The sequence below is a fragment of the Candida dubliniensis genome, chromosome 4 (assembly GCF_000026945.1).
Source record: "Candida dubliniensis CD36 chromosome 4, complete sequence".
Classification (NCBI taxonomy): Eukaryota; Fungi; Ascomycota; class Pichiomycetes; order Serinales; family Debaryomycetaceae; genus Candida; species Candida dubliniensis.
In genome coordinates, this window is record NC_012863.1 from 560,600 (window position 1) to 582,500 (window position 21,901).

General features: G+C 30.2%; 6 protein-coding genes across 6 annotated transcripts; 3 read left to right on the forward strand and 3 right to left on the reverse strand. All coding sequences in view use genetic code 12, as the record gives it.

Moving 5' to 3' along the window:
* Nucleotides 1-44: 44 nt before the first annotated feature.
* Nucleotides 45-2,399, forward strand: CD36_42550 (uncharacterized protein; the record flags this gene model as incomplete). Its single annotated transcript, XM_002419874.1, has 1 exon — nucleotides 45-2,399. One exon carries the CDS (start codon nucleotides 45-47, stop codon nucleotides 2,397-2,399), a length of 2,355 nt encoding a protein of 784 aa, XP_002419919.1.
* Nucleotides 2,400-2,428: 29 nt separating this feature from the next.
* Nucleotides 2,429-2,725, reverse strand: CD36_42560 (uncharacterized protein; the record flags this gene model as incomplete). Its single annotated transcript, XM_002419875.1, has 1 exon — nucleotides 2,429-2,725. One exon carries the CDS (start codon nucleotides 2,723-2,725, stop codon nucleotides 2,429-2,431), a length of 297 nt encoding a protein of 98 aa, XP_002419920.1.
* A 448-nt stretch (nucleotides 2,726-3,173) lies between these two features.
* On the forward strand, nucleotides 3,174-4,988 carry CD36_42570 (DNA damage-responsive transcriptional repressor, putative; the record flags this gene model as incomplete). Its single annotated transcript, XM_002419876.1, has 1 exon — nucleotides 3,174-4,988. The coding sequence occupies one exon, from the start codon at nucleotides 3,174-3,176 to the stop codon at nucleotides 4,986-4,988; it is 1,815 nt and encodes a 604-aa protein (XP_002419921.1).
* Nucleotides 4,989-5,178: 190 nt separating this feature from the next.
* On the forward strand, nucleotides 5,179-6,984 carry CD36_42580 (uncharacterized protein; the record flags this gene model as incomplete). Its single annotated transcript, XM_002419877.1, has 1 exon — nucleotides 5,179-6,984. One exon carries the CDS (start codon nucleotides 5,179-5,181, stop codon nucleotides 6,982-6,984), a length of 1,806 nt encoding a protein of 601 aa, XP_002419922.1.
* A 203-nt stretch (nucleotides 6,985-7,187) lies between these two features.
* Nucleotides 7,188-7,970, reverse strand: CD36_42590 (monothiol glutaredoxin, putative; the record flags this gene model as incomplete). Its single annotated transcript, XM_002419878.1, has 1 exon — nucleotides 7,188-7,970. The coding sequence occupies one exon, from the start codon at nucleotides 7,968-7,970 to the stop codon at nucleotides 7,188-7,190; it is 783 nt and encodes a 260-aa protein (XP_002419923.1).
* A 426-nt stretch (nucleotides 7,971-8,396) lies between these two features.
* Nucleotides 8,397-9,359, reverse strand: CD36_42600 (Sfk1p orthologue, putative; the record flags this gene model as incomplete). The annotated part of the gene is made up of 1 exon (XM_002419879.1): nucleotides 8,397-9,359. The coding sequence occupies one exon, from the start codon at nucleotides 9,357-9,359 to the stop codon at nucleotides 8,397-8,399; it is 963 nt and encodes a 320-aa protein (XP_002419924.1).
* Nucleotides 9,360-21,901: the final 12,542 nt, after the last annotated feature.

A 21,901-nucleotide genomic window follows, 5' to 3' on the forward strand; every position in this document is an offset into this window, starting at 1 on the left:
ATATTACTTAAATCATCATATAAACGATAGTATATGACTTCTAGATGGCAACTGAAACAGGTGATGATGATGGTGGAATATACTTTCACTCTACCCAAATACAATCAATTCATGAGTCATTAGAACAAGAGAAAAGCCAACGTCTATATTTACAAGCATCCATAAAAAAACTAGAAAGTTTCAAACACGTCAGTGACGAATCTTTAAATAATTTAAATCCAAGTCCAGTATCAGTGGTTCAAATTAAGAAAAAGGCAGCAACAAGAAAACGGAAACTATCGGCTCGTAAACCAAATTTGAAAAAACCAAAGTCCCTGAGTGAAGTTGTTAGACAGGCGTTTGAAAAAGACAAATTTGCTTATTTTACCAATAATCAAGCCCGAATTGACGAATTCCTAACGAACGGATCAGTATCGACAGAAAACAGTACAAGTAACCAAGGATCACTTATCAGTCTGGACGAATGGAATTACATCAAACAGACCTATCTCCAACAACAAGGCGAAAGTAAAACCACTTTGAAAGGTATAAGAAACAAAATAAAGCAAAGCAAAAATAGTGGTATCGGAATGTGGGAAATAACGGCATCGAATCCAGATATTTCGTTAAATGATGAGGATATTCAATATTTACATGATTTGGACGAACAACAGATGATGTCTGATGGAAATTCATTTACAGATGATGACATCGACCCAACTCAGGACGACGGGTTGGTACTAACCCTATCACAAAATTGTTCCAGTCAACACGACATATGCCATCACGAAAAAGATCATCAGGAGCACATTCTAATAAATTCTTCGATTGGTGAAGCTGTTCAGCACGACAGAAATCTTGAAAGTCGTAGCCAAAAATATTCGGATAATGGTAACACTATCCCAGATCAAAACTCGGCAATACGAACTGGTGAAATGGAATCAACTGATGCCCATGAAGTGCAAGAAATATTCAGTACGCCGTCTTATGTCCCTTCTAATCAATTGAATACAGATAAAGATAGCTCTCAAGAATCAGGTTCCTCGATAATAATGTTAGCAGAAAATATTGTATCAACTCAGCCTGATGTCATCGAGTCTATACTGGATTCTGAGTCTGAAATTGAAATCATTGAAAAACCACGTTTACAGGTATTACAATCGGTTTATGAAAATGATATATCTACAAATCAAACCAGGCATGAGCTGGCAATTCTTAAGTATCTGGAAAATAGCAAACAATCAGAGCATCAAGATTATGAGTCAGAAGTAGTGGAAAGTGATTCGACACCAATAATAACCCCTAATGTAACACCTAAAAAGAAAGCCCACATTTCTCCCGTTAATGAAACTCATGGAATAATGAACGAGTCACCCGTACCATTAGCATCACGAAACACACCAGATAGAATTACCAATATTGTAGGCAGAATACCTAGCAGTCCTTCACCAATAAAATTGGTACTAGAAAGCCCCCTTAAAAAGCAGAGGAAGATCGAGTTTTCTGATACTGAATCCATTTATTCGACAGCTGTGTCCCAGTTTGGTACACCAAAACAAACAACGTCTTCTCCAGTTGAGGTTTTAACTCTGAAGGTTGGATCCCCACAATTAGGCATTTGTAGTGATTCCGAGACTATAAGTGTGGTTTCATCTATGGCCCATAAGAAATCTCATGCAGCTAAGAAATTAAGAACCACAACTTTAGAAGTATCTGCTGCCTTAAGAGTGAAGACTTACACTGATCCTGAAAACAACATAACTGTGAAAAAGTTGGGTGAAGAAAAGAAGAGAGAATTCATTGATCTAGATAATGAGATTCCCGATTCAGAGAATCTGGATGACGATACTGGCTTCAGCATAATTGAGATCACGAGACAAGTAGTAGAACGTAAAGAACATAATAATGACGATTACTCCGAAGAACAGAGCACAGATTTGTTTCAAATTGGCTTGAAAGATAAGCGGGATATTGCCAATACTTCCCACTTGCAGGTACCTTCAAGTCTTGTAATGCAATTAGGAAATACTGGTAACACTTTTTTGGACTCTTCTTTGGTGGAGGAGGATGATGAAATTGCAAAGCTTACGGCGACCGAATTGCGAGAGAGGTTCAAGGATTGGGGATTAAAACCAGTACAAGGAAAAGATAAAATGCTTGAAATACTACAAGGAATATCTGACTTTATATCTCCAGAATCCTTGTTGGCATTAAAAGGAGATGATTTACAACAACGTGTATTTGACAAACTTGAGTTACTAATAAAACAGGATCAATTTTGGTATGATAGAATATTGACATTTGAACCCATCAGACTAGAGGAAATGAGGCAGTGGTTAAATTCTCATAATCATTATCTCGAGTTAGACATGTTGCGTTTATATTGTGACAGGAACTGTATTACCACAACCAATACATAACTTAACATTTATTATGTCCCCTCCCCCCTTCATATATATTTCTTGTAGTCTGCCTCTATTTTATCTTCGACCAACTTTTCGTTGATATATTTGATCAATTTTGAACTTAGTCCTGCATTGGCAATCAACGTCCCAGGTCCATAGACTATGTTGTTGAGAAGGTTACCATATGGTTGGTACATCATAACTTGCACAGCCCACACCAAATGATACAACAATATGAGGAAAATGAGTACAGTCAAAAATGTCAAGATAGATGCATTCACCACTCTGGACTTGGAGATCTGTTCGTGGGTAGCTTTTCGGGTGGTTCTTTGTGTTGACATTGAGGTGTGTGTTGGGATAATGTCTGTAGGAGAAGATGAAGGGGGCAAAGTGTGTCAAATTTTCCAGTCTCATACCAAGCAAAATCAACGCGTAATCAAGAACTACCTGGGGTATTGCCTTAACAAAGAGTACAAGACATTTCGTTTATCCTCTAATAGCTAGACATATTCTACTGCTTAGCACATTTGTGGAGAGGTACCATCAACAATCATTAGACAAGACATGGTATAGCTTCCTAAGAAATATGGCTTTACCCGGTTTTGACACACTCTTTTTTTTTTTTTCCGAGTCCCGGTTTTGTTTTCCTGGCTTATAAACTTGTGACCTTTATAAACTTTTCTGGAACCCTTGAATTCTTCAGTTACACATCATTGCAACCAAATAGTTTTTTTCCTATCGACCTTTAAATAACAAAATTCAATTCCTACAATCAACGAATCTTGCACCATGCAATCAGTGTATCCCAATCACACAAGTCTACATATAGAGCCCAGCTACTACGACAATGGGGTTCCAGTGTTCAAACCGACCATGCACGAGTTTCGGGACTTTTACAACTTCAACAAGGCAATCAACAAATACGGAATGGAGTCGGGCATAGTCAAAGTGATCCCTCCTACCCAATGGGTGCTGCGAGTGCAGAAATGTTACACCGAGAGCAATTTGGGGCAAGTGTCCATTCAGAACCCGATAGTGCAGAGCATCAACACGAATGCGCCAGGGATATACCAACTGCAGAATATAGAGCGATACAAAAAGTATTCCATATTCCAATGGCGGGAAATGGCCAAGACACGCCAGCCGCCACGACGGAAGCAGAGGAGCGACAAGCCAGAAGTTGGGCATGGGCATGCGAAACGCATTCCCTTCTACAACATCAACACGAGTGAGTACACTGATGAACGATGTAAGGAACTTGAGACTAATTACTGGAGGTCATTGTCGTACTCGGAGCCGATGTATGGAGCAGACACTATGGGGACTGTTTTCGACAAGTCGATGACGGTGTGGAATGTGGCACATCTACCGAACTTGCTTGATCTAATGGAGGAGAAACTACCAGGGGTGAACCAGGCATATTTGTATGCGGGGTTGTGGAAGGCGTCGTTTGCATGGCACTTGGAAGACCAAGACTTGTATCTGATAAATTATTTACACTTTGGAGCACCGAAACAATGGTACCTGATACCACAAAGCCAGCACAAAGAGTTTTATGCATTGATGGTTGATCTATTCCGGGATGAGTTCAAGCAGTGCAGTGAATTTCTTAGACACAAAACGTTTATGGTGTCGCCTGTATATCTTGAAAAACATGGTATTAAAGTGAACCACACGATACACCGAGAGGGCGAGTTCATGATCACGTACCCGTATGGGTACCATGCCGGGTTCAACTACGACTACAACTTGGCGGAGTCGGTGAACTTTGCGTTGGACGATTGGTTTGAGTTTGGGAAACGTACCGAAAAGTGTGAATGCATTAATGATTCTGTTGGGATAAATGTCAAACATTTGTGGGAAAAGTACTATGGCACCAAGTATGAGACAGCAAAAGAGGAAGAAGAAGGGCGTGGCAATAGATTCTCATCCGACTCTGATGGTTCAATAGAAGTGGTCAAGGTGGAGAAGATCCAACGCAAGTGCCGCAAGAGGAAACAAGACAATGCCGACCCTGCAAATACGAGGAGACCACACAAACAACCAGAAATCATCCCTCGTGAATGTGAGCTTTGTCCCAACACACTTCAACAAACAAAATACTCCCATTCATCCTTGTTTGAATTGTTGGAAGCTGATGTGAATGGTGCAACACCTAGGACAGCACGTCGAGTGCATAAAATATGTGCCAGTATGTTTCCCCATCAACTCAAGTGCAACTGCAAAACCAACACAGTGCATGGGTTAGACAATATTACAAAGAACCAGAAGAAACTACGCTGTGGTGTTTGTCGTCAAAGCAACATGGGTGCATGCTTCCAATGCAGCTACGAGAAATGCACCCGAGCATTCCATGGAACTTGTGGATTGGTCGATGGTGTACAGTACGATTTCAACTCAGGAGAAGCATTCTGTAAATTCCACTGTCAATCCTCCACATCACCAGAATTTAGAGTTGGGATGTATGTGCAGTTTTTGTTCAACCACAGAGTATATTTTGGCCAATTAGTCAGTTTAGGTGAAGGGGATGTAGAAATTGAGGTGTATCCTTCTGCTAAAGATGTTATTGAAATACCAATGACAAGTATAATTAATGTTGTATAATTAAGTAGGTGCTGTGTAAAGAGAGAGAAGTATTATCAAATGAAATGTGTATTGACTTTCAAGTTTTCTACGCGATTTGTTGTTGTTGTTGTTGCAAGTTCAGACAGATTTTTTTTTTTTTTTCCCCCTTTGCCTCTTTGATATTTTTGTCTTTTGTTTTGATGTTATTATATTTAATTTCTTCAATGACATGGCACCACCGAGGAGGAAGAAACCCAAGTATGAACCGGTAGATATAAACTCATCTTTTGATGAAATTTCATCGGATTCACAGGGTTCATCATTTTTTGAACATTGGTCAATCCAACCAAGTCCAGTTAAGAAATCAGAAACCATTAATAATAATCAACAATGGATAGATAAATATCGACCGAAAACCATCAATGATATTTGTATTAATCCAACTAAACTAAAACAAGTTAAAGATTCCATGATGAAAATGATTAATAAAACTTCAAATACTAGAGTATTGATACTTTCTGGACCTAGTGGTTCATCAAAATCCACTACTGTGAAATTATTAGCTGAAGAATTGATAATTGTACGTGATGCCTTTGATTCTATTGTAATTGAATATAATGAACTGGAGGATTTTGGGAATTTTTTACAAGATTGTCGATATAAATCCAAAAATGTGATATTAGTGGAAGAATTACCAAATATATATCATTTAGAAACTTTAAAGAAATTTCGAGATGCAATTAAGCATTGGATATATCAAGATGATAATGGATTTTCATTACCACCTTTAATAATATGTTTAACTGAGATTGAATATGATTCTAATGATCTTAGAATTAGTTATAATATTGAAAATAATTTGACAGTAGATACATTATTGGGTAAAGAAATTATAGGATTAAATCAAGTGGAAATTATTAAATTTAATAGTATTGCCAATCGATTTTTGAAACCAACAATAAATAAAATAATTAAACAAGAAGGAATTTTAAAAATTATTAATCAACAAGTATTGATGAGATTTTTAGATGAGATTTTCCAAATTGGAGATATTCGATCCATTATATTTAATCTTGAAATGTGGATTAAGAATGTTAAACAATTTTCAAGTAAACAAAAAATTTCTATTGATTCATTTATGCGAGAGAATTCGATTAATTTGTTTCATGCCATAGGTAAAATAATTTATTCCAGTTCCAAAGTGAATATAAGACGACTGAAAACTAGTAATAATAATAATAATAATAATGAGGAGGAGGAGAAGGAGGAGGAGGAAGAGGGTGAACGTTTAGATAAAGACGATATAGATTATCAATCAATAGAACAAGTGTTACAACTGTTTCCAGAGAAAAATATGGATTTATTGAATTTATCATTACTAGAGAACTATCATATTTATCAAGATTCTAATTATGATTTGGAATTAGCGAGTAATATAGTTGATGATTTAAGTGTTAATGATATTATTAAACTTGGTGATATAGGTCTAAGGTCTACTAGGATAAATTTAAGCAAGGCAAAAAATTTATCAAGCAAACGATTTAAATCGATGCCTTCGTCAAAATTGAAAATGAAGTTTCCTCGACATTTAAAAATGATTAAAATTATGAATAAAACTAAGAATCAAATCAATTCTTATCGTCGATATCTTAATCCACAAATATCATTTGAAGATTTAAATTTAATTGATGGATATTATATGCCGATAATTTATAATACTCAGAAACAAACAAAGTTTAGATATAATCGATTAGGTGGTAAATTTCAAGAAGTTTATGCAGATGATAAAATTCCCATTGATGAAGGAGAGATAATTTATGAATATGATCAATTTGAAATTGATATTAAAAATAAAATAAATCTTGATCTGGATATGAAATATTCACAAGCAATCAATGAAGATATAGATAATATGAGTGATCCTATAGAAACAGATGATGATCTTGAAGATGTAAGAGATATAACGAATAATGAATCGGATGCATTTCTGAGTGATTCCGAATTGGAATTACTTTTAACACAAGGTAAAGTCTGAGTTCAAAATAAATGTAATTAAATAAATACAACTTAATATGTATTATGTATTAACACAACATCTTTCTTTTTCCTTTTTTTTTCTTTTTTTATTTTCAAGAAAGAAAATAAAAAAACTAGTAACACACATATATATATATAGCACTCAAGTAAATTATACAAACAATAATATCCCAAAAAAAAAAAAAGAGACATTATTAATAATCAAGCTTCCAAAGCATGTTCGAAAAATTTCTCATCATCTTCAATACTTTCTTTAATGATATCTAAACCACCTTGGAATTCACCATTAATATATAATTGAGGGAAAGTTGGCCAATCACTAAATTTTTTCAATCCTTGTCTAACTGAATCATCTTTTAAAATATCGAAAAATCCAAATCTAACTTGATGTTCTCTTAAAATTGCTACTAATTGACGAGAAAATCCACATTGTGGTGAAGAAGGAGATCCTTTCATAAATAACATAATTGGTGCTGCTTTAGTTAATTTATTTAATCGTTCATTTAATGCTTCCTCTGATTCCTCCACTTCAGTAGTATTAATGTTGTTGTTGTTGTTGTTATTATTATTGGTATTGGTGGTGGTTGTATTGTTGCTATTGTTATTGATTGATCCTTGAATATTATCATTATTAATGCTGGTACTATTGCTATTATTTGAAAATTGATTTAATGCTTGAATAAATTCTTTAGGATCAGCTCCTGATAATTCTTTCAATATGGTTTGATTACGAATTAATATGAAATAAGGAACGGCACTAACTTCAAAAATTTCACTAATTTCCAGTAATTCATCAGCATTTATACTTAAAAAAATTATTGAATTATCGGATTCTTTAGAATCAGCTAATGTTTTGAATACTTGATTCATGGTTTTACAAGGTCCTGCCCATGGTGTATGGAAATAAAGTGCAATCAATTTGGATGGATCGGCTTTAGTCAATTCAGTAAATTGTTGTTCTGATTCAATTTCAATAACTCCCATTGTAGATTTAGTCTATGTATTTTGTTAGTTTATAAGTGGTATTTGAATATTAAAGCCACACACACACACACACACACAACCAAGTTTGATTGATGAGATAGATAATCACTTTAATTTTTTTGTTGGCTGGAATTGACTTTACAATAAGAAGAAAAGAAAAAAAAGAATAGAAAAATTTTTGATGAAAAAAAAAAAAAAAAAAAAATTAAGCCATAGCTTTTTTAGAGTACGTCACGTGATGTGTTGTAAGAAAGAGAGAGAGAGATAGAGAGAAATAATGTCACAGAGTTATCAAAAGTTGACCATCGCTACCGAGTTTAAAATATGTTTTTGACTAAGTTTATGGGTTTACAAAAAAACATGCAAATTTATATTGAGAATATATATAATTTTTTAAATGCCAATAAATTCTATTAAATATCAATACTATAAAACTCTAGGAGACATGGGACCTCCATTTCCTACATAAGTCTGATTATCATCGATTTCTGAAAATGAATTACCTTCTCTTGCATCTTTCATCCATTGACTTTCATAATCGTCGTTGGCTTTATTTTTATTATTATTATTATTATTATAATTGATATTACCATGATATTGGACATAACGAGGATACCTATCAGGATGTTTAAATCTATATTTTCTTAAAGCACTAGGCAACAAATCCATTGACCACATTACCAATAATAATCCATACCAAAATGAAATTAACCATTCAAAAACTGCTGATTTAGAATTTTGACCGGTTTTCATGTATATTCCAAAACAAATGGCAAATGCTACTGCAGCAAATAACCATATTAATTTCATCATGAATGAAACAAAATATAAATTGGCGTATTTAGAAGTACCAAATACCACTTGATCATGAACTGGATCTAATTTAGAAGGATGAGTACCAAATATGAAAGAAATGGCAAAATCACAAACACATGCTAAGAAACAAAAGGCAATAAACACACCAACCATAGAAATATGTACTGGATGGAAATTTTTGGTATTAAATATGGCAACAAATAAAATCCCCAATTGTCCAATAGTAGCACAAATTATACTGGCAATGGCTAAACGTGGTTGATGTTTAGAAATATATGGTTGGATTTTACCTGATTTATAACGTAAATAAGCACCCATAATTAATGTCCCAACAAAGAAAATTGCTTGGAAACCAGTACAAGAGATAAATAATGGTTGAAGATTAGTGGCACCAATATCGGAAATATATACTGGATTTTGATATTTCCCATTCATGAATGAATAAATTGGTCTACCTTGGGCACCCCAACATGATAACATGGCAATTAACATCCCCCACCATACTATTAGTGCTATTATCGGTATGAGATAATAATGTATCACTTGGAAACGAATAAGTGGTTTTGATGACATATTTGAAAGCTAATGTTATAAAAAAAAAAAGAAAAAAAATGATGAATGGATTATTTGCAACTTCTGATGTTCTCAGTTAATAATAAAAGAAAAGAAAAGAAAAACCAGAAAATTCTTGAAATGTAATTAAATGGAGAAAGGATTGATCAATAGTGGTGGTATAAAATAAATAAATAAATATAAGGTACCTTCCTTAGTTTTTAATATATATATATAAAATCAATAAGACAATATGTTTTGTAAATAAAGAAGGTTTTTTTTTTTTTGGGGGGGTGGGAGAAGAAGGATGGTTTGATTACTTTATGAAAGCCTTGTTTGTTTTGTTTTACTTTTACTTTTACTTAGCCTTGTAATGACTTTTGCCGATTTTTCAAAGATCATCGCTCAATAAATCAATCATTTGAAATTTAGCAAGCAAGCAACCAAGTAAGCAAGTGAGCAAGTGAGCAAGTAAGTAAGTAAGCAATCATGAAATTTCAATTTAATAAGAGAATTGTTATTTCGGAATTAAACCGAAAAACAAGGGTAGTGCGGGAATGAAAAAAAAAAAAAAAAAAAAAAAAAACAGAAATCAAGACCTGATTTGTGGCGATGCGTCAAATCTTTTTTAAACATTTTTCATTTTCTTGCTATGAATTTCATTCAAATTAACAGCAATAACAGTAACCCCGTTAGCGTAATCTTAGTCATTCATTACTTTCTATCTGCTACATCTTACTTAAGCTCATATACATAGATATATAGTCCTATAAAGAAACACTTTCTACCATCATGTTTTGTTTTTCATTTTAAGCCAGCCATGATTCAAAGAGAAACCACCACGCAATATTGTTAATATTGGTGAATTGGAAAAATGTTCATTGGCTTATAAAAGAAAATTCTGGGTACTATTGTGTGGTTTTTCTGTTCCGACTTAGCGAGCCGGGTATTGGTATCATCACTTTGTCAGATTTTTATATCCAGCACATCGTCAACAATAACAATAACAACCAACAACCAACAACGCCCCCCCCCCCTGGCAATTGTCACGCGACACAACAAGCTTGAATTTTAAATTTTTTTTTGGTTTTGGTTTTGTTTGTGTCGGCTAAAGAAAAAAAAAAAGGATATAATTTTTTTGAACACAATACACGCCATGACATCACCGGAACAACAACAACAACAACAACAACAACTATTTCAATCTTCAACGGCTTTATTTCTTTATTTTATTTCTTTATTTATTTTTTTTTTTTTTTTTTTTTGTAAAGCGTAGTTAGTTAATAAGACTAGACCAAATTATAACCTAGATGAGACAAGGTTATGACGTTATTAGAAACTTTGAGAAAACTAGATTGATAATTAACCAATGACAATGAATTAAGCAGAAAAATGAATATTGTTGTAATTGTTGTAATATTTGGCGGTGGGTGGGCTATTTCATTTTCCAATATCCATAATAAAGTGATGAAAATCTAATTTATCATAATCTAAACAATAACAACACACCCATTCAAGTTCAAGTTCAAGTTCAAGTTCAAGTTCAGTTTTAATTTTAGGCTAGGCTAGGCTAGGCTAAGAAATATTATTTTTTTTTTAAAAAAATAAAAAAAAAAAATAAAAAAGAAAATTTTAAAATTTTAATGTTTATATTAGTGTTGTTAGGAATCGTCAGAATTGTAGAGAAATTGTATTACAATGTTACATTAAATATTCTTCTCTTGCCAAACCATATTGCGGGTGAAGGGGGAGGGAGGAGATATTTCCAATGAAAAACTAAAATTGTTGATCAATTTCAATTCAAACAAAACCCAATGATGATGATGATGATGATGATGTTTGAGATATCAAGTAGAGTAAATATTTAAAAACAACAACAACAAAAAAAAAAAAAAAAAATTACTATTGTATTGTGTGTTGAAGATTGATGAAATTCATGATTAATTTTCTTTTAATTTTAGTAGAACTATTGAAACAAAATAAAATAAAATAAAATAAAAAAAAAAAAATCCAAAAAAACAATCCCAGTATTTCTTTTATTTGCTCATAAACGTTTTGGTAATTGTTGTTGTCGGATATAATGTAACCAGAAATGAATTAAAACAAACTCTTAGTGTAGTTAGAGCAAGGATATGGATGCGGATATGGATATGGATATGGATATGGATATGGATATGGATTTGATGCCGTTACACATTCTCTAACAATAAAGAGAAAACGGAATTAATACCTAATACGAAATTTTATAAAATATGTTAGGTAGATAAACAACAACAACAACAAAGAATTGCACGGACGGAATTGTTAGTTCCAAATTTCATGATCAGATAGAAAAAGCAAAGACTAAAATGGGTTAACATTTTGTGTATATACTTTGCTTGAGTAATAATGAAGTATAATAAATGCTAGAAAGAGAAAGAGAAACAAAGACATATAAAATTCCAGTATAACTGGCACCCAAATAAGTAAGTAAGTAAGTAAGAAAGCAAGCAAGCACCAACAACAACAACAACAATAAAATGCAAGGTTTGGATAATTTGAAAAACTTGAAACTTGAAATTAAATAAATAAAAACAATAGAGGGAAAAAGAATTATGATGATCATGATGATGATGATGATAAAGAAATAGTATAAAAAAAAAGTTCTTTTTTTCTTTATGGATGATTTTTAGTAAAAAGAAATACATAGAAGGTTTTTTTTAGATTAGTTTAGATTAGTTTAGATTAGTTTAGTTTATACATACATTTAAATGAATCTGTTCAACTGCCAATTCTTTTAAAAAAATTGGTGTAGTAACAAAATCTTACACAACAACAACGACAACACCAACAACTTCCTTAAAACACAAAATAGAAATAAATAAATAAATAAAGATGTGAATTTCATAAGTCATAAGTGTGTATATGTGTGTGTGTGTGTGGGTGTGTACAGACATTTTCAATCAAGAACAAGGAATATTGTTTAATATTTGTTACGGTAAATGCATGATGTTTTATAACAAGTTTTCCCTTTCCTTTCATTTCGTTTCCGTTTTTCTATAAGTTGCCAATCTGCCACCACCACCACACACAGATGCAAGCAGACAGACAGGCAGACAGGCAGAGGCATTCAGGTGGGTTGAGTTAATATTATTGGCTTTTGTTAACAATTGTTGAAAGTCTTGTATTCATTTTTTTTTTTTTTTTTTTTTTTTTTTTGCAGTCATAATAATAATAGTAATAATAATAATAATTACTTCAACATTACAAGCAGTATATTCCATTTGAAAAAAGCATGACATCAAATATTAAATGTGAATATATTCTATGGCCATCTCAACTTTTGATTCGTTGATTTGTACTTTTTATTAGATCTCCATTTTTGTACAAGAACGTCTGAACGTCTGAACGTCTGAACATCTGAACGTCTGAACGTCTGAACGTCTCCAGGAGAAACCCATGCGGATGAAAAACTAATAGAAAACGTTTATCAACCAAGAATAACAACCCCCCCCCACCATTGGAAACATAATCTTCTAAATTCATGATTTAATTTTTCAAGTATCGTCTAAAAAAAAAAAAAAACTAAAGATGACAAATTAGTAAATACATGAAGGAGGAAGTGGGGGGGGCAAGTCTAAGAGAGAAAGCAAACTTGAGTGAGAAACAGAAGACAGAAAGACAGAAGAAGGAAAATAAGATAGTGATAATTGCATAAATCAGATGAAATTTGGTATGTATGTATGTATGTATTTTTTTTTTTTTTTTTTTTTTGCAGGTATATTCACAATTATTCAATTGATTAAATATTGCAGCAAAAAAAAAGAATTGATATTTATTTTGACGAAGAAGAAGTTTAACTTCCATTTTTCAACAATTGTCATTTTTTTTATTTACAACCAATGCCTTTGTATGATGGTATGTATGTAGTGTCAGACAGTCAAAGATATGTACATATTTCGACAGACATTAATGGTTTTTTTCTCATCACCGACATTTCTATTTCTATTATTATTATTATTATTATTATTAGTATTATTGTCGATTGAATCTCTCTCTCTCACTCTTTTCTTTTTTTTTTTTTTTGTGTGTATGTGTGTGTGTGTGTCGCATAATTCTTACACAATTGACGACACCAGACACGGAATTCTTTTTTTTTTTACTTAATTCAGGAACTTTTTTTTTTAGCTGTCACTTATTGTGTCATCATCATCATCTTTTCATTCATTCATTCATTCATTTGTAGATTCTAGCCACTATATTCCAATAATTGTGTGTACTTAGGGAATGGCACCACCACTATCACTACTACTATTACAATAAAGACCTGTTAATTCATTTCATTGCTGGATGGGATGATAATGAATTATCAAATGTTTATTGATTAACATTGTCTGTTAAGCGGTTGAAAATAATAATCAATCAATGAATGGAATGGAATGAATGGATGAATGAATAGGTTGCAAATAACTACCTATTAAGATATAACATACCAAACAAATAATATAACAACAACAACAACAACAACAACAATAGATTTGAACAATTTTTTTTTTTTTTAGTTTCAAGTTCTTTCTTAGTTTATTTTTGCACCCCCGCCCCCTCTCCCTTTTCATCTCTCATCTCTCATCTCTCATCTCTCATCTCTCATCTCTAATTCCGTCACTCATTACCATCAACTCAACTCCCCCATTTTAGTAAATTCATGATCTAAAGATTTTCTAATTTTATCAAATAAATAACAAGAACCAGTAGGGGAAAAAAAACGGAAAACATATTAGAACTCAATATGACACAAAAGAAAAACTGTTATTTTTTGTTTTTTTTGTTTTAACAATCGGCATTGTTAATAGTTGTTAATAGATGTTAATAGTTGTTAATAGTTGTCGTTGTTGTTGTTGTTGACGATGATTTGTAGGAATTTTTTTTAGTCAAAAAAAAAAAAAAAGAAAAGAAAATTTAGATTTTATGGACCGGGGGGAAAAACTAGTTGATCGGATAAAATGGTTACTTAATCAACTTGTTTGCTCCTCCAACCCATTTGATTAATATATTAATATATTAATGTATTTTTGTAATCTTAGAAATAATTATTAAATCACTAAAATTTGTTCAATGGTTTTTCGTAATAAAAAACTTATGTTAATATTAAAAACACATATTGTCTAAATATAAAATCTTCTTTGTTAGTTAGGTTTGCTCTTTTTTTGCATCTCTAATTCCTCCTCTTTCTTCATCTCTTACTTTTTTTTTAGAACAAAGAAGAATCCATTTGCAATGTCCATATCTCTGTCTCTCTGTCTCTGTCTCTCTTTTCCTGCAAACTGTAAGATCTATAATAATGATACACTCCTATTATAACATGTAACAACAATCAATATAAATTAGTTTGTGATATCACACTTTACATATATTTGAATCTAGATTATTATTATTATTATTAGTAGCTACCACCACTTTTAAATTTCTGATTTGTTTTTTTGTTTTTTTATTTTTTTTCAGTTAAAATAATATTTTATCTATATCGGAACGATTACACATTCAAAATTAATTGAAATTTCAATTTTAATTTTAATTTCAAGACCAAACAATAAATTACAAATATTATAACCTTGACTAGTTTATTATTAATAATTTTAGTATTTACAGGAAAAGAATAATAATAATAATAATAATAAACAAACAAACTACTATTCTTGTACATAAATTGTATTAGTAGTTATAATTGGTCGAATGAATGAATGAATGAATAAACAACAACTCTCATCAACAAATCACAATTGGTAGCGCTTAATAAGGAGGATTTTTTTTTATTTTTTTTTTTTTCAACTTGATACTACTACTAGTACTACTACTAGTACTACTACTATTATTATTATTATTATTATTATTAGAACTATTGATTGGTAAGAACAATAACACTCCAATGTATATATATATACACAAACACAGAGAGAGAGAGAGAGATAGACAGAGTTTCTGGTATAAAATGTGTACAGATAGATTCTCAGTTTAAAAAGAAACTAATGGTAAATTGATATCAAATAATAATTTGATTCTATGAAACACCACACACACACACACACTACATAAAAAGATAGGGACAAATTTTTACTGCAAAAAAAAAAAAAAAAAAAATAAAAAATAAAAAAAAGCAACCAGTATTGGTTTGTTCACCATATGCAAAAAAAACAAAAAAAACGACATAACCATCATCATCATCATGGTTATTATTATTATTATTACAATATAGTTTCAGGTTTAGTTCTGTTTTGGTGTTACTAACTGTCTTTAGTAAATTTTATGAAATGATTAAATATGAAACCTAACTAAAAACTTTAAACAAAACCAAAAAAAAAAAAAAAACATAAAAAACATAAAAAACATAAAAAACATAAAATGTGTGACATGTAACAAGAAGAAGAAGAAGAAGAAGAAGAACTTGGATATAGCTATACAAACTGACTAACTAACTAACTAACTAAAATAGATGAATAAAAAAAATTGGGAGTTATTTTCATTGTAATTTTTTTTTTTTAGTAGAATCAAATGTAGCATGAAACTAAATTTAGTTAAGAAGATGATATTTAGTTAAGTTTGTTAAGTTAGTTAAGTTAGTGGTGGTGGTGGTGGTGATGATGGTGGGTTGCATACTAAAATCAACAAACAACAAACAACAAACATTATCATATCTTGTTCAATAAAAATAAATTTTCCATTTCCATTAATTACTACTAGTACTACTAGTACTACTTTAATAATAATAATAAAATTAGGGTTTTCTCTTTTTCTTGTTTTTTTCTTGAATTAAATATTTCTGTTACTTGTTAATAATCACATTTTAAAAAAAAAATAAAAAGAAGGTTAAGAAATTAATATTACTCTGTGGATGGGTTGGTGGGTAGGTAGGTAGGATGGGTATATAAATGAGGTAGGTTATTATTATTATAAAGATCATATGGATTCAAAAGACCAAAAAAAAAAATAACAACCATATTGTGAGTACCACAAAAAAAAATAAAGTTTTACAATTATCAAAGGTAAAGGTAGGTTATAATAATAATAATAATAATAATAATATTAATAATCGACGGTAGTTTAATAACAAGTCAACAAAAGTATTAAGAAACTAATAAAATTCCAATATAAACACTATTAAGTAATAATAATTTTTAAGTAGAAAAAAAAGATAGATTAGAGAAACGGGACATTATTTGATTCTAAAACCAACTTTTCATTTAGCAGTCAACAACAACAAATACAAATACAAATACAACAAGAAGTAGAAGTTAGTCATGCGGATAATCAATACCGCTGTATTTTATTCCAAACGTTCTTCTCGAGGAGAAATGGGTACATCTTCAGTTATTGAATTTGTGAACTTAAAAAAAAAAAAAATGAATAGAATAAAATGGAATGGAATGGGTGGGTAATATTTATTGTGACAATATTATCTATATACTCCCATTTTAAAGTTATATTATTTTGGTTGGTTGGTTATTCTTTCTATCCTTCTCTTTATCTTTCTCTTTTTCGGTCATAATCATATAATATTGCAATTTAAATAATCATCATCATCATCATCATTATTTACACTAACTCTCTCCCCCCGCAAGCCAAAAAAAAAAAAAAATGAAAACAGAGTGGGATCAACAAAGTTTGTTTTTTCATCAAAAGGGGTGGAATAATTTTGTGTCTAAAGATGGCGGGACTATTACTGGTTATTGGGATAACTATATAAATAAAGAGGTTTTAGTTTTTTTTTGTTTTTGTTTGTTTTCCTTTGTAATAGTTTGGTCAATCGTCATGAAAGTTAATGATTGCAAAAATCTTTGTCGTTCCAACCAAACAAAACAAGATTTATAAATTTTTCTAACGCCTTGCTAAAAAAAAAAATACCAAAAAAAAACAAAAAAAATTAAAAATGGTACTTGTAATATAGAGAGATGAATGTTGGATTTAGTGTAATAGTAGTAGTAGTAGTAGTAATAGTAATAGTAATAGTAGTATGCTTGAATGTGGAAATCTTGGTTATGAGAATAGTAACACTAATTGAGAAAAATTAGAGGGAAAAGAAAATGGAATTCATTTACTTTCTATTTCCCTTTTCTTTCCTTTCTTTTTCTTTTTAAAAAGTCCTTATTGTTTGTGTATCATTCTTCTTCTTCTTCTTCTTCTTTTAGTTATGGTTGTGTTCTAATACAAATTTATTTTTAACTTTTCTCATCAACTAAAAACTAAAAACTAAAAACTAAAACCCTCTTCCTCTTTTTCTTCCTCTTCCTTTTCCTTTTCTATATGATGTTTATAGTCACACCTTTCCTTTTCTTTCCTTTTGAAACTATGAAATTGACTACTAGTAAATTCAATCTATTTGGTGTTACTTTCAAATTAAGTTTTTTTTTTTTTTTTTTTTTTACTTTGTGATTGGGGATTTAATAATAAAATAACGATTAAGAATTATCAATGACGAAAGTTTCTATCTCTCTCTCTCTCTCTCTCTCCAAACAAAAGAGAAATAAACAACCAATCAAGTAAATAAGTAAAATAAGTAAGTAAGTAAGTAATAATGAAGAGAAATAATATAGAGCGTTGTTAAGGTTCATGAAATTAAATTAAAGACAAATAATTCAATTGTTGCCAAAAACTAAAAAAAAAAAGGAAAAGGAAAGTCTAGTCTTGTGTAGTCTAGTCTTATCTTGTCTTGTCTTGTGTAGTCCTGTCTTGTTTAGCTTCTGGTGTTAGAAGAAGGTATACATTGTTGTTGTTGTTGTTGTTGTAAATCCAATCCAATAATAATGTAAAGTTTTCCACAAATGACAATGACAAACCAAAAAAGAAAGACTTCGTAATTACCAATCCTCATCATCATCGCCTGGTTTCTTTCTTTCTTTTTTGGTATTTTTTTTTTTTTGGGTAAAATGAAATCTACTAAAACAACAACAACAACAGCAACAGCAACTACTATTCCTATTATTATTAAAGACTTGGAAATTAATTTCTACAAAGCTACTTTAGTATAAATATCATCTTTGTTGATTTCTAACAATAAAATAAAAAAATAAATAAAATAAAAAAGAAATCCACTAACCATTTTTGTAAAAAACTAACCCTAACACTAACACTAACACTAACACTAAACAAACAAAAAAACTAGACGATATCCCACAACAACTTACAAACTACATACCGTTGGGTTGGGTTGAGTTGGGGACGTGGGGGGGCGGGGGGCGGAAATAGATCAACCCGTCAATCCTCCCCTTTATCATCATCATCATCATCATCATCATCATCATCAATATCATTCGATTAATTCTGAATTTGTGGTATAAAAACAAATTATAATGAGTTATGACAAAACTAAAACTAAAACTAAATCTAAATCTAAACTGCTGAATTAGTTTTCACATAAAAAAAAAAAAAATTCATTCAAAGGAATTGTAAAATTGTCAGCTATGTGTGTTATAAATCGTACATTCATATAATAACATACACCATACACTAAAATACAATATAATCGATCTACTTACTTACTTACTTACTTACTTACTTACTTACTTACTCTCTTTCATTATCATCATTATTATCATCATCATCATCAACCAAAGCAAAGCAAAGAAAATATTATTTTGTCTTTCAAACAGACATCGACACCGACACCGACAAAAGAAGAAAAAGGACAGACAATAATAATTTATAACTTGTTTTGATTGTTTTTTTCAAACAATGAGTACACGACTACTATACACACACATACATACATACATACATACATGAAGAAGAAGAAGAATAATGATGATGATGCAAAAAAAAAACTAATAAGCCAAACTCAACCTCATATACTATTATTATTATACTTGTTAGTGTTGTTAGATTTTAAAGCAAGCTTTGTTTGATTTTTGATTTTTGATTTTTGTAGGAAGAAAATAAATTATACTCCTTAACACACACACACACTTTCTTTTAATTTTTTTATTAATTTTTTCAAATTTTTTTTTTTACCTCCTTTCTAATCTAACACAATAAATGGTTAGGTTAACTAAATAGATAGATAGATAGACAGAGAAAGAGAGATAGATAGAGTAACAATTTATACACTAGCAATAATAATAATAATCTGATTTAGTTGTAAATGAAGAGATATTGATTGCATTGACGGGGTAAAGTAAGTAAGTATTGTTTGAGATGTTATATGTTAAGTAGTAATAGTAATAGTAATAGTAGTAGTGGATTTTTGTGTCATATATAAGTAAAAATGAAATTTGAAATTTTATGGATGATGTTGTTACTCTTATTCTTATTCTCCATCTCCTGTTTTCCTTCCTTCTCTTCTTTCCTTCTAGACCTGTAACATGTACAATGAATTAATTTATTTTAATATGTCTGTGTCTGTGTCTGTGTGTGGGTGTGTATGTGTATGTGTTTGTGTATGTTGATATTTCAATTTCTTTCAATTTTTTTTTTTTTTTTTGCAATCGAAACAATTTTTTTTTTTTGTTTTAGTTTAGTTTAGGGCAAAGTTTAATGTTTATGTTCAGATTCACAAGTTTCAAATTATATATATTATATATATATTATATGTATAGTATATGTATAGTATATTATTTGGAGGGGGGTGTTGTTGGTGGTGGTGGTGGGGGATCCCATAATAATAATAATAGTAATAGTAATAGTAATAATATACTAATCTTATTTTCAATTAATACTGTAGGAGTTAAAATAATTGAAATTCCTTTCTCCCTTTTCAAATAAATAAAAAAAAAAAAAAAATGCTTTTAAATCAAATTTTACAAAACTTAGTTGGTTAAATTATAAAATTATAAAATTATAAAATCATAAATTGAATCCAATACTTTATAATATAATTTATTATATGAAAAGAGAAGAGAACTGAACTGAACAGAACAGAAGAGAACAGAAGAGAAGATATCTTTTAAAAGTTACTTTTAATATTTGAATATTTAAATATGAAAACCTAAAAATTATATTCATTCTCATGTTTTCTGTTCTCACCAGTGTGTGTGTAATTTAACACACACACATACACATTCATTGAGGTTTGAAAGTTTTACTTCTGGTGGTTATCATTCTGTATTCATACTCTAACTGACTAACTAAAACAAATCAAATCAACTGTTTATACAGGGGGAAGGGTTGTACTTTTTTTTTTTTGAATTCTCTCTTTTAACTTGTTGTACATCTGTTAAAGGAGAGAGAGAGAGCCAGCGTGAGGGGGGTGTTGATTTCCAAATTTAGTTCATAATCATACTTTTATTCTTCTCTACCCCCAATATATGCTTGCTGTCTCTTGTTTTTTTGCAGTAAATAAATAGATCACTAATTAGTTAGTAACTTGATTTGGTTGGTCCTTATTGTTGTAGTTTAAATTGCTTTTTTTTCAATTCAAGTTTAATTATTGATCGATATACAAATAAAAAAATAAAAATAAAAAATAAAAAAATTACTTTCCCAATATTTGTTTCATTGTTGTTCATAAGTTGTTCATAAGTTGTTGTTGTTGTTGTTGGTGATCAATGAATGGATGTAATGAATGGATGAATGTAGTTGTTGTTACGAATAATTTTTATAGATTTATTTTTAATTTTTAATTTTTAATTTAGTAATAAGTTTCTGACTTTTTTCTTATTTCTTTGCTATATTGTATTATCTAATTTTTTTTTTTAGTTATTACATTTTTATTGTCTCCTTGTTCTTTTGTTCTTTTGTTCTTGTCCTTCCTATCTGTCTGATGCTCTTCTCTTCTCCCCCCTTCCCCTATATTATATTTGTGTAGGATGGAGGATGGAGGTGCATGAAATACTCTTTCTGCATATCATAACATATTATTCTCATCCATGCATGTCTAATAATAATAATAATGGGTAACAAATTTCTTTAACTCACAAAACTTAACTTAACCAGACATTTTCTTGTTTTCTTGTTCTTCTTGTTCTTGTTCTTCTTTTTTTGTTCTTCTTTTTGAAATTTAATACATCCGACAGACATCTACGTATGTACTTACTTTTGGTAAATTAAAATTCTTTTGATGACCTCTCTCTCTGTTTCTTAGCCTCTTTGCTTCTTTCTTACACTAAAATGGATTGGAGGATGAGAATGGCAATGGCAATGGGAATGGTTATGTTTTTTTTTCATTTTCATTTTCATTTTTGTGATTGTCTATTTTTCTCTTTTAAAAAACATTGTACAATTTTTTTTTATTTGCGTTGTTTTATGTTTTATGTTTTTTTTTTTTTAGTATTTCCCTATTTCCTTTAAATCCATATGTACAATAATTATTATACATATATTTGTACAATTAATATTATTAACATTTCTTTTTCTTTTTCATTTTCATTTTGATTTGCTTCAAAAAAATTAATTTGAAAAGAAGAGAATGTACATTTTTTTATTTGGCTGTTAAAAATATCTTTTTTGGTTTTTTTTTTTTTCCCTTTTACATAAACACAGCGCATTATACATTATATTACAAACAACTATACATTTAATATATATCTATATATATATATATATATAAACTAATTGATTTGTCTACAATTCTTTACATGATGAAAAATATGTTTTAA